Below are 13,616 nucleotides of genomic sequence, written 5' to 3' on the forward strand. Positions count from 1 at the left end.
TAGGTAAAGACAAAGGTAATGGGCAGGGGACTAGAGATGGTTAAAGAAAATTGAGAGAAGTGGGAGGTGAGCCAGTTGTTGTTTGCTGACAACACTGCTCTTGTGGCAGGATCAGTGGGGGTTTAAGAGAGTTACTGATGGAGTTTGGGGCAATATGTGATAGGAGAATGTTGAAGGTAGACGTGGGTTGAAACAGGTTGGTGGCATGTATAAGGGAAGAGGATGGCAGTGAGTTGGAAGTAAGTCAAAGGAGAGAGACTGGAGGAAGTGGATAGCTTCAGGTATTTGGGATTGCATGTGGCAGGAAAGGAAGTGGAAGAAGTAAATTGTAGATTGAGAGAAGATTAAAAATTGTCATGAGAAATTGGCACCAGGGAATGGATGCAAAAAAAAGGTACGAAGAGGTGATTGTGCTGATGGCTTTGTATGAGAGGCAGAGATCTCTGAGAAGAATGGTTGGATAGTGAGAAACAAAGAGGTGAGGAGAATGGGATTGGAAAAGGAGATGGCAGATAGGACTGATGAAAGAGTATTGGGATGGTTTGGAGACATGGAAAGAATGAGTGAAGAAAGATTAGTAAAAGGTGTGGAAGGCAGAGATGGAGGGAGTGAACTTGAAGTTACAACCAAGGATGAGATGATGTATGGGGTGAAGGGCGCATTGAGAAAGAGGGGAATATCTGTTGAGGAAAGAAGGGAGCAGGCAGGAGATAGTGATGAGTGGAGTAACTGTGTATAGATGAAACTGTTATGCAAGGGAGGGAGGGGTGGGTGATGGGGGGTAGGTGTGCATATACATGAATGATATTTTGATGCAGCTGGAAGTGAATTGTCCCTCTCTTCTTTTGTTCTGCATGAGGGGATGGAGATGGGGGAGGGGGTATCATCAATTAAGTGAAATAGACATGCTGTGGATGTACTGTGTCTTGCTATATTGCTTCTGACAGGACAGTGGGCAGGATACAGGGATGACCCATAGTCCATGAGAAGCTAATATGTGAGGGAGGAAAAGATGGTGGAGGGGAGGGAGATGGGTGGGAGTAGGTATGTGCCGCTGACTTGGCTATCTCCCTTGCAAGGGGGAAAAAGCTCTTGATATATTGATAGATAGGAACTGAATGTTTGTCGATAAGTAGCAGAAATGCCCCCAGTCTATCAATGTTGCCAAAGCCTGTCACTGTGCAAGGGGTTTATCCCTTGGCTGAATGTGATTAACTGTTGGCACTTGGAACAAAGGTATGTCATCAGTAGCACTGAAAGGTTCAATTGAGACAAATAACCCTTTGTTGTTTGTGGGTTTCCATTTGAATAAAATTGACAGGTAATAAGAATAAATGTATAAGTTGTCACTATTAATATTAAGGCTGAAAATGAAATACAAAAATAGCTTTTTTTGTAAGGAGGTTTATTGATGTAGATAAATTTTCCTTCCTGTTTATATAAATGTATTCAAACTGAATGTTGAAGCAATCATATTACTATTTGTATTGGTGTTTGTGTTCAGCATCCATGATATTCAATATTATTATTTATTTATCATTTACAGGTAAGTACCTGATAGCCACCACTGGAGGTGCTGTTAGTTCTGGTAAAGGGGAAGTTAAGCAGATTCAACTGACGACCACGCCACCTGATGGGTACACGCAACAGCAAGTTATTGTGCAGACTGCAGGCGACATCCCTAACACCTCCTATACTCAGACACAAGTCATCCTTCCTACACACCATCTCACCAAATATAGGTAAATTCCATGTTCCTGGTATCTTCAATTATGCATTCCCAACCAATGTATGTCATGGTAAAGGTTTTGTTGGGAATACTGGAGTGTTAAAAGTGAGCTCTGTTATACCAGTGCAGTATGTAAAGTTTTTGTTGGGATGTACTGATAAAAGTGAGCTCTTGTTATACCAGTGCCACTTCTCGTGTGTTACAGGAGAACCTCTTAACTTATTTTGTTCCTTCAGCTGAATAAAATCTTTTGGATTAACCAGAATGAAATCCATGGTGTTGGTTGCACTACTTAACAGATCAAGATAATTTTTACTGTATGCATGGAAGTTTCTCTCAGCTGAGTAAAATGATAAGAAGTTAACCATAATAAAGTATTTAAAGGTAAAAGTGCTCATCAATGGTTTTGTCTGTGGCAATAGTAAGCCTAAGCACAAATTGAGATGCAGGCCACACAGGCAACAGAGCACAGAGCAAAGGCAGACTTCCTGTTGCTGTACTGAAGTACTACAGATTGAACTTCTCTCTCACTTGAAGTACCGAGATAAAAAATACATCTAAAAGAGGGGTGTCGAACTCATGATCTGCAGGATGGTATTAAGCGGCCCAGGAGGCGACAAGAAAATGTTCAACTTTACTATAATTGTTATAACTGAGGAAAATGTAACTAAACTGTTGAGACATAACTTACTTTTTATTTATCATTATTATTATTTTTTTTATTAATTTTTATTAATTTTATTTTATTTTTAGCCACTTCAGTACAATGGTGCCATGTGTCATGAGGCACAAGCGGACACGAGGATGCTGGCGTCAGTATCTTGATTTTACATATATATATATATATATATATATATATATATATAATATATATTGTAGTTGTACATGATAAGAGATAAATGAAATTATTGAGTAACATGATGCCTGCCTTTTCTCTGTGCTGTGTCACCTATGTTCATTGCATCTCGGTTTGTGCTTAGCCTAATACATATACTCTTGTATACCAAGGGCATTTTCCCTCTCACAAGGGAGGTAGCCAAAGTCAGAAGATAATTCCACTCTGGCCCATTTCATCCCCACCCACTCCACCCCCATTCACCCCCGGATGATGGATCATCCCTTCATCGTGCCCATTACCATGAATCAGAAGTAGTGCAGCAAGACAGCACATTCAAAGCAAAGCTTCTTCATTTAATTGATGACCCCTCCTTTCCATCCCCTCATGCTGAAAATGAGGTGAAATTCATTTGGTCTGCATCAAAATTTCATTTACACATAACCACTCCCTAACCCCCCCACCCATCCCCTACCCACTCCCTTTCATGCATCACATCATCATCCATATACAACCATTCTCCACTCACCCCTATCTTGTCTTCTCCTTTACTTCCTCAACAGACCTCTCTCTTTCTCAATGCCCCATTTACCCCATCCATCCATCTCATCCTCGTTTGCCCGTTCTTGTTCACTCCATCCACCTCTGCCTTTCGCACGACTTTTATTAATCTATCTTCACTCATTTTTTCATGTGTCCAAACCATCCTAATACTCTTTCAACCCTATCTCCCAACTCCTTTTCCAACCTTGCTCTCCTCACTTCCTCGTTTCTCACTTAAATCCAGCTTAGTAACTCCTACCATTTCTCAGACATTTCATCTTGCACAAATTTAAATTCTTCCTTTCTTCCTATCGTATGTTCTATGTTTCTGCCCATATTAAAATCAAGCAAAACATCATTAACCAGTCTTGCATGCTATCCATCATATCCAATCTGATGGAAAGATCAGTCACAAAAAGATCTGGACAGAGTATATGAGTGGGAAATTATTTTCATTATGAAGTACAATCAGTCAGTCTCTTCCCTCAGGTCTCTTGCAGTAGTCCCAGAGTTTAAATAATCATCAACAGCCACTGGATAGGCCTACAGATCACCCACCCAAAGAAGAAATATTGTGTTGTCTGGGGATGGTGGAGGGTACTGTTAGATGTGTTCAGTGTCCTTTGTAAAGAAATGAAAGATATTGGAAATGGGAGTAAAAGTAGGCTATCAAATCTTTATAGAACACGTATATACACATACCATAGGCTTTTCCTTCTTACAGGGGAGGTTGCCAAAGTCAAAAGGCATAATTCCACTCCCATCCACCTTGTCCTCACCCACTCCACTCCCTCTTTTCTTGGCTCGTGGATGATGGGTCAGCCCAACATCTTAGCCATTGCCCTGGGTCAGAAGCATTGCAGCAAGATGCAGCAGATCCACAGCTAAGGCCACTTCATTTAATTTAGTCTGCCCCCTCATGACCCTTTATACGAGGGAGAGTAAAAAATTACCCGCACTTTCACCATAACATATTGTCACACTGCATTCTGCACATGCAAGCAGTTGGTAGTGTTGTGGTCACATGATTGAAGTTTGAGCCTCATTGCACCATTTTGCCTTCTGTCTTTACAGTCTAAACATGGCCGTTGCACTAGCAGTATGCACCAAGGAAGAACAAAGAGCAGTGACAGAATTTCACTGGTTGTAAGGTGTGTCAAGGGCTGAAATTCATTGGAAGCTTTTAGCACAATACAGAGACAGTGCACTACCATGTAGAAGTGTGTACAAGTGGATCAAGAAGTTTAAAAGTGCCCAGACGAACATGATGTGCTTGTCCAGCCCCTTTAAATTTCTTGACCCACTCATCTACACTTCTATGTGATAATGCACTGTCCCTGTATTGTGCTAAAAGCTTCCAGTGAATTTCAGCCCCTGACACACCTGACCAAAGAAATCAAATCACTGCTCTTTATTCATTCTTGGTGCTTACTGCTAGTGAAGCAGCCATATTTACACCATAAAGATCTTGTGACCACGACAGTACCAACTATAAACATGCATGCACAGAACACAGTGACAATAATAAAGATATGTTATGGTGAAAGTGTGGATAATTCTTTACTCTCCCTCATAGAATAAGTAGTGATTTAATTGCAAAAGTAAAGCAAGAGAAAGACTGGAGTGATTGTATTGGAAATTTTGTCATACATACATACATATATATAGCAAAGGCCCCCCCCCCTTATAAGGGAGGTAGCCAAAAAACAAATGCATAAAAACCACTCCTATCCATTTCATCCCTAACATACTCCACTCCCTTCCATCCTCTTATCTTGGCACCTGGATGATGGGTCATCCCTACATCTTGCCCACTGCCCTGGGTCAGAAGCAGTGTCGCAAGACACAGCACATCCACAGCAAGGCAGTTTCACTAAATCAGTGACCCCCCCCTCTCTCTCTCTGTCCCCACATGCAGAAAAGGAGAAGATGGGGAGAAATCCCCTCAGGCTGCATCAATTTATTTCTCACACATACTCCCTCACCCCCCATCCGCTACCCACTCCACCTCATGTATCACAGCATCATCCATACACAACCATACACTCCATTCACCCTAATCTTCTGTCCTTTCCTGTCTTTCCTCAACAGACATTCCCCTCTTTCCCAATACCCCTTTTACCCCATCCATCCATCTTATCTTAGGTTGACCCTCATGTTCACTCCCTCCACCTCTGCTGTCCATACCTCTTACTAATCTTTCTTCACTCATTCTTTCCATGTGTCCAAACCATCCCAATACTCTTTCATCAAACCTATCTCCAAACTCCCTTTCCACTCCTGTTCTCCTCCTTGCCTCCTCTTTTCTCACTCTATGCAGTTTAGTAACCCTTATCACACTCCTCAGACACCTCATCTCAAACACATTCAAACTCCTCTCTTCCTCTTTTATGTTCCATGTTTCTGCCCCATACAGTGCGGTCAGCACAATCACTCCTTCATACAGTCTCCTTTTAGCATCCATTCCCAAATGCCTAATTCTCTTTACTTTTTAATCCCCCAAGGCATTTACTCTTCTCTCAAACTACATTCAACCTCCACCCCCCACTCCTCCCTTACCTGCCACATTGGCACCCAAGTATCTAAAACTATCCACTTCTTCCAGTCTCTCTCCCTTAATACTCACTTTGTCTGCTGCCACTTTTTCCCCTTGTACATTTCATCACCTTACTTTTATCCACATTTATCTTCAACTTTCTTCTTTCGCACACCTTCCCAAACTCTGTCACCAATTTCCTCAAACCCTCCTCAGATCCTGCTACAAGCGTTTTGTCAGCAGCAAACAACAGCTGGCTAATCTCCCACTTTTCTTCATATTCTTTAACTATCTCCAATCCCTGACCACCTTTGCATTTACCTCTTGCACAACCATGAAGAAGAAAATGAAGAAGAAAAAGCAGGAAAAAAAAGAAGAGATCACAGGAGAAATTTATACAAAGAGGATGCAGAGTAGCATTCCACTGCATTGACGGACGTGTTGATGATGATTATCGAAAACCTGATTCACCCTAGACTGAAATAGGCTGCAGTGATGTGGTTGCCACAAGAAAAAAAAAATTATGAAGAAGATTCAGAAATTTCAGAGTACCAGCCACAAAAATGGTTCAAGATCTTACTGATGAGTCATGTGAAAGGAGACTGAATATTCAGAGGCTGCCATGTTACAGGAGAGAAGAAAAGGGGTGATCTAATGGAGGTGTTTAGAGCCATGAAAGGTGTGGTCATGTTTGATTTTGATAAAGACCTTTTTGTGTGGGAACAGAAGAGAGCCAGAGGACATAAGGTGAAATTAAAAAGAATTGTTGATGTTTGAATGGCATTAAGAAATAGTTTTCTGTACAGGATTATTTATTCACGAATAGTTTGGATGAGGGAATATTTAGTCAAATGATATGAGGCAGTCTAAGGTTAGAAATGACTATTGGGAATATAGAGACAACCTATAAGCATAGCTCTTACACTGTATATTATAATTAAGTAATTGTGTATAGTTGGAGAGTGTATGTATATAAATTTGGCATTCAAGGTTTTTTAGTTAAAGAATTTCAATATCATAGCATGTAAAGAGGAAGCTAGAGTAAGAATTTCTCAAACATTATATTGTGAATTGGTATGTTATAACACATTTGTAAAAGTTCACTATAAACCCACTATCGGAGAAATAATAACGGAAAGTACAGGGAAACTGTATATTTCAACTACTATCTGTATTCCTCTTCAGCAGAATGCTGCTGAAGAGGACTACAGACAGTAGTCGAAATATAGTTTCCCTGTACTTTCTGTTATTATTTCTCCGATAGTGGGTTTATAGTGGACCATTATATTGTGAATTGAAGACTAATTTGTTTGTTTTTCTTTTCAGTGGTGGGTATATGGCAGTGAATGGGGAGGTGGTGAAGTGTGTGACAACAACAGGGGGAAACACAAGCAGTAGTGGGGGAGTGGTGGCTAGCACAAGTGGGGCACCACCTACTGTGGTAGTAGGTACAGTATCTGCCCCTCCTCCAAGTACTGAATATGTTGAAGAGGTGGTAGAGGCCCAAGGTGTTGTCATGGCCACAGGGCAGTCCCACACCTCTCTTGAGCCGCCCTTAAAAAGAGTGAAAGCTGAGGTAATGGACCCCTCAGATTATACTTATGAACAAGAGAATGAATAACTAGATGTAGACTATGACAGGTATTTTAGCAGAAATAGCTGTTCCTTCCCTAATGAGAACTTGAGAAATTGGCCATGACTTCGAGACCAGAGGTAGACTGGTGGAGTATTCCTGCCTAAGTCATTTGTATAAAGCAGCCTACTGACAACAGATGTGTAATGGTATCTTGACTACGTTTGAACTGTGTATGTATGCAGATTGGTGTTCACTTACACGGCCACAAATACATGCAAGCAGACTGGCAGCGAGGTGTGACAGACCACTTTTGGTGCTACAAGGTGAAGCTGCCTTTGAGTGCAGGAGTGGCAGGTTGAGCCGCCTCTCACCAGGTTGCAGCATCGGAAAGTATTACATGGTTGCACGCTCGGGCGGTGGACTTGACGGACTGATACCAAGTACCTGAAAGGTGTGAATTGAGACGTAAGCAGTGTATGGCAACCCTCTCTTCCCCAGCACAGGGCACTACTACAATGTAAGTTCTCGGTGCACCAGCTTGAGCCAGACAGTTGGTGATAGTTCTGACTGTAGATGTTGCTCATGCATCTTGTCCTCAGAACCCATGTGGCTAGACGATGATCCTGTGATGCGACACCGGTAGTGAGTGAGAGCGCCCATGCCAGAAGGGGTGGCAACAGTCCTGTGGTGTTGTATTGCCGCAGTGGGCTGTCGATGGTTTGCGACACTTTAAAAAGTAATTTTTTGAAACAAATGAAAGTAGGATTGCCAGACCTACTTCCTCAAGTACATTTTGTGTGTCTTAAGTGTAATGTTAAGAAAATGAAATGAGATTTATATGAGAAAGTGTTCCTTGTGAATGTTTACTGTATAGAACTGCAAGAATGCATAGTTAGATGAAAGCAGTACTACATACATGTCAACTTATTTTTTTGTAAAGTTTGTTGGTGGGGCAAACTCCCACCCGGCCTCACGTCACACAGGTGTGAATGGAAGAAAATCTTATTATTTTTCTCCTCTAGTGCAGTACAAGTTTTTAAGTGATGTATAGTATTCTTTTGTGTAACTATAGAGCAGTAGATTCTAGAAGCCATGCAGTCTCCGTGCTTTTCCTAGCAGTTACTTCAAATCAGTTCGTCTCTGACTAAGCAAGTGCTGGCAGCAGTTGGCTTGGCAGTCCCCTTAACCCCAGGTGAAAAAATAAACAAAAAAAACAAACAAACAAACAAACAAAAAACAAAAAAAAAACTTAAAAAACAAAAAAAAAAGAGAAAAAGGAGTAAAATATGAAAAACAGGTGAAACAATGGGATGATGCCTCGTCAGAAGGCACTCTTCCCGCCTGGTAGTGTGCACTCGTCAAGTAGGGCACACTCATCATCAGCCTTGGTTTTGTGCAACCATGTGAGTCTGTCCTAGTTCTATTGTCATGCTATGTTTGCTTGTAGCTGTCTACACAGAACCACTTTTTTCCTATTTGAGTGCTAATGTCAGTTTCCCTCGGGCTGAAGGGAGTGTTGAACCAAAGCGCTGCTGGGTTGGGTCGTCAGCTGTCCCATAGGGAGTTAGGGGGTCAACACACCAACACACCAGGCCAGGCTCACTTTGCTTGTTTTCAACAACTTCTTTTAACCCCTCTATTATATGTGAATAGTTATTTTTCCAGTGTTGGTATGAATTTACCAAATGTTAGATTTGCCTCGGTCAAAAACGAGGTTGCCACTCTGCCTGCATTGGGATTTGTAGAAATCAAACCCTAGTCTTTCCCCATGTGGCGGATGTAATAGCCATTGAAGGCAAAAAAGAAAGAAAAAAAAACTTTTGTTTTTTTGTTTTGTTTTGTTTTGAATGCTTTGTCAGATACATTTGCACATGCAATGCTGGAAGAGATTGCTGACCCTTTTGCAAACTGCTCTTGAAATGAGTAAACACAGGCTCAGCATCTGTGAAAGAGTCTTTTGTTTCCACCTTTTTTCTGCCTGTCTTCATTGCCCCCAGCATAGTACTTTCTGTTTCCCCCCAGCCTTGCCTAGTCTCTACCCTCACCCTTGTCCTCACCCTGATGGCCTTCCCGTGGATTGCCAGGCTGATCTTTGTTGATTATCCCAAATTCTTTGCTTTCCTTTTGGTTCATCCCTGATATTCAGGGCTAAGCGCATCCTTCACCTTCTCCTTGGTAAAAAAGAAAAATATTGAAAAAAATATTGAAAAAAAAAAAAAAAATTAATATGTACAACTTGTAGAGCAGAGTGAAATAAAACCTATTAACAAATTACAAAATAGGCATTTTATTTCATCATTGTTCTTATCCAGTTACAGGAACTGCCAAAGTCAGAAGCAGAAGCACCTCTGCTTTTACACTAATCTCAAAAAGAATTTATCGAGTACCCTGTATGCATTGATATACACAAGTTCCTAGATATGGGCATACCAGCCTAATCTTGAAGCTAAGTAATGAAGAGATGGACACAGAGTACCTTACAATTCCAAGGTTATCGTTTCTGTATTTCAAACCTTTCAACCCGGTGGCATATTTTAGATTTTGTTCTGGCTCACATAATATATTTTTCATAATTGTGGGTTAGCCCCCAGACATGGGGTTTTTGAAACTGACCCACTCTTCCCCTTCAACTTTGTGGAATACTTAATATTATCTTAATTGAGAGGCAACCCTGGATTGAGGGTATTAGTGGAAAAGTTGTAGGAGATTGACCACACGAGTGTTTCTTGTGTAGGGAGTAGGGCATGATAGCCCAAAATTATTATACTAAGTACTGTACTTTTGTCAGTTGTTGGATTAGGAGAAAAAAAAATTGTTAAGATATTGGATTAAGTAGACACCTAAAATGAGGTATGTGCAATTGGTACTTTATTCCAAAGGTTAAGGTTGGATGCCATTTTTTCCTCATTACTTATTACTTTGATTGTAGACCAGTAAATAATTTGGATTTATATTATCAGCTGTATTCATGATAAATAGATGAAGTTATTATATTTGTTTTTGTATGAGAATCACCTTCTGGGGTATTTGGGAACTGGTGGATGATTGTGTTGTTAAAGTTTGAAAAAGAAATTGCAAAAAACGCACTTCAAAGTTTCTTTTCGATTGACCCATTGGCCAACCAGATGGCCATATTTCAGTTTTTTATAGCTGGGAATCATTTGCAGGAGTGATTGAAGGCTCCAGATTGAAGTAATTGATTGGGAAATGAAGAAAAAAATTATTTTAAGTGATCTTTTGAATAATTGTCTTCATATATGTTAATTTTTGTTTTGCTGATGTACAGGAAACTCGATATAATGAAGCCCATCATATAAAGTTTTGGATATAATGAATACCATACTTTTGAATCATCCAGTGATGTAACAAACGTAATTCAAAATATAAGGGAAATGGATAGGAGTGGGATGGGTATAGGAGGGGTGCATTTCATTCCTGTGAATTAAACTTCTGTATTTGGTGAAATACTTTGCTTAGCCGAGTGTGTAGGAGTTTGGTAGGTTAAGTATGCTGCTTACCAAAATTCTCCATGGTGAGGCTTGAACTCCAGTTGAAATACTTGACAGTTTTGTAAGTACAGCCCCAGTTTTTTCTCAGTGCTTTCTCCCTCTGGGGACAAGATTGGGCCAAATTGACCTGATGATTTTGCTCAAAAATCTATTGGTCCCTGTGAGAGTTTTGGGTAATTTTGGTCACTGGCTCCAGTTGGGCCACTGTATCACCCATAAAGCCTCCTGCGCATATCTTTCGGCACAAGGTGCGGGCACTAGAGGTTTAACTTTGGCTGGGCTCCTTATGTACCTCAATGTTCTGTACACATTGTCTCCCTCCAGGGCAAGATTGGGCCAAATCAGCCAATCTGATGATTTTGCTAAAAAATCCAATGGTCCTTGTGAATTTTTGGGTCGATTTAGCCACTATCTCAGCCACAGGTCGAGGGCTATGAGCCCTCCTGCAGATATCACTTGGAGACCAAGACCATTCAGGCCAAAGGTGCAGGTGCTAGAGGTGGAAAGGCAAAAATCCAGCCAGAGCCACAACTTTGCCTGGTCCCATGCACACATCCATATGTTCAGGTTCCTCGCATGTACCTCACAGTGCTCTGTGCATGGGTTACAAAGAGCGTTTAGTATACATATATACAAGCTATGATCAAAGAGCTACTTCATTGTGAAGTACGCATTTGTCTATGACTAATAGGTACCTATGTTTTTAGGTTTGAGTGCAGCAGTGTATTTTGTGGAACCAATTTGATCTGGTTTGCTGGTCTGTCAACACTTGACAAGATGCAAGGAAACATGGAGCAACGTTACGCCATCAAATTTTGTGTTAAACTTAAGAAAAGCAAACAAGAAACTTGTGGGATGTTAGAGGAGGCCTATGGGGATGAACTGATGAGTAAAGCAAGTTTCTATAGGTGGTTTTTAAAAGTTTCCTGAAGGAAATGAACAGGTTGAGGATGAACCCAGATCAGTGCACGTAAGGAAGAAAACATTGAGGAAGTACGAATTTTAGTGATACAAGACCACCAAATTACCGTGAGGATGATATTGGATGCTTTTGGTATTTGTATTGGCATAGTGGATCCAGTTCTGACCCAAGATCTGAAGTTCCACAAAGTCTGTGCTAAGTTCGTGCCAAAGACTCTCTCCAACGATCAGAGGCAGTTTCGTATGATATGATAGCAGCTGATTCAGGTTTCCTGAATAAGGTAGTGACTTGCAACAAGAGTTGGGTGTTAACCTAAGACCCTGAGAGCAAATGTCAGTGTCCAGTGGATGCACATGTCATCCCCCAGGCCCAAGAAGGCAAAGATGAGCAGATCGTAAGAGAAGGCCATAGTCATTTCTTCGACTCTAAGGGGCTCATTCATGTTGGATGGGTTCCAGAGGACTATTACCTTAAAGTTGTGAAACGGTTCAGGGAGAAGATGTGGAAGAGGAGGTCACAGCACTGGTAAAGTGGTGAATGGTGGTTCCACCAGGAATGCCCCATGCCACAGGTCAACACAAGTGACCTTGTGGATGGCCAACAGTGTTCCAACACCCATCCTACAGCTTGTGACTTCTTCCTGTTCCCACACATGAAAGACCATCTTGGGAGTCAGATTCTGGTCAACACGAGCTGAAAGAGGCATTGGAAGGTTACCTGAAGGTACTACTAAAGAAGGACTTGAGATCTTTCAGGATTGGGAGAAATGTCTGTAGATGTGAGAAGCCATTATTTTGGAGGAGACAAAGTGTTGTACGCTTATGAAAATAATAAATGTCTCCTGAAATTTTCTCATCACTTATTGAACATACCTTGTATATATCAAGCTATCTACATGCCAAGAGCTTTGTCCTCCTTATAAGGGAGGTAGCCAAGTTGGTGGTACATAACCGCTCCCATCCATCACCCTTTCCCCCCTCTCATCTTCACTCCTCAAGGATCTGACCTAGTTATGAACCAAAAGGTCTCCTGTTGGCATGCTCCTCCTTTGTAAAGTTTGTTTATGCTAGTATTTTTCATATAATTAACACATCTAAGCTCCCAATCTAATTAATTATCTTTATTTTAATAAAAAACTTATAAGTGAACACCATGTACTTACAAATTGCATACAAGCATAAGCATTATATATTGCATAAGCATAATTACAACATAAATTAGGTTAGCATAAAACTGTATTAGATACAATTTTGGCAAATTCAGTACTTCCATGAATTTCTGAGGAAAATACAGTAAATCTGGCTGCCTCCTCCTAATCTAGGAAAACTCATGGCACATAATATATGATGTCCTGGCACAGAACGCAAGTCTTTGTTTGGTGGATAATGATATGCACTTGCTAACAAAATGCAGCTAACATAATCTGGTTTGACACATTTTACATTATCAACCATTGCAGGTTCATTAGTAATAACCTTTCTTTATTCATTTCTTTCCAATGCCACTTGAAATGGGATACACCATCAGTTCTTCCTTGCTTATGTGAACAAATCTATGATATTTCTTAGTTCCCTGAAGAGCCACACTGTCATGGAATTGATGTTCCATCTGTTGTTCTGCATCTTTCAAATCGGATGTTACAATTTTTTATTTTTTTTTCGTTCAAGTGTTTTTCACAGAATTGAAACATGTTTTCTGGGGTAAGAACTTGCCTCTCTAGTTCTCTGCAAACTGGCACAAGCAGTAGCTCTCTTCACTGTTTTGCCAATCCATCACATGCATCTTTGTACCAAAGAAAATACAATTCACAAGACAAACCAAAGTCCTCTTTGTGGCAACTGGGATTTGTAAGTTGTATCTGTTCTTATATTGGCCAGCACATCTGTCCAAAAAATAGTACACCTTCAGTTGTGAACATCTGAATTTGACATAGTCCATAAGCTGTTATATAAATGAGTAAACCATT

General features: G+C 40.7%; 1 protein-coding gene across 4 annotated transcripts in view; it reads left to right on the forward strand.

Annotated features, from left to right (window-relative positions):
• Positions 1-12,500, forward strand: part of LOC143019994 (forkhead box protein K2-like) — a 92,353-nt gene extending 79,853 nt beyond the window's left edge. For 3 of the 4 annotated variants that reach the window (XM_076176077.1, XM_076176076.1, XM_076176079.1), the window contains exons 9-10: positions 1,547-1,742; positions 6,970-12,500. In XM_076176077.1, the coding sequence (XP_076032192.1) occupies positions 1,547-1,742; positions 6,970-7,264 (491 nt within the window). In that variant the 3' untranslated portion in view covers positions 7,265-12,500. The remainder of the gene's footprint in view (positions 1-1,546; positions 1,743-6,969) is intronic. The other variant, XM_076176078.1, reaches the window with a different exon arrangement.
• The last annotated feature ends 1,116 nt before the right edge of the window (positions 12,501-13,616 follow it).

This window comes from Oratosquilla oratoria, chromosome 38 (assembly GCF_046742065.1).
Source record: "Oratosquilla oratoria isolate Oo_2021 chromosome 38, ASM4674206v1, whole genome shotgun sequence".
Lineage (NCBI taxonomy): Eukaryota > Metazoa > Arthropoda > Malacostraca > Stomatopoda > Squillidae > Oratosquilla > Oratosquilla oratoria.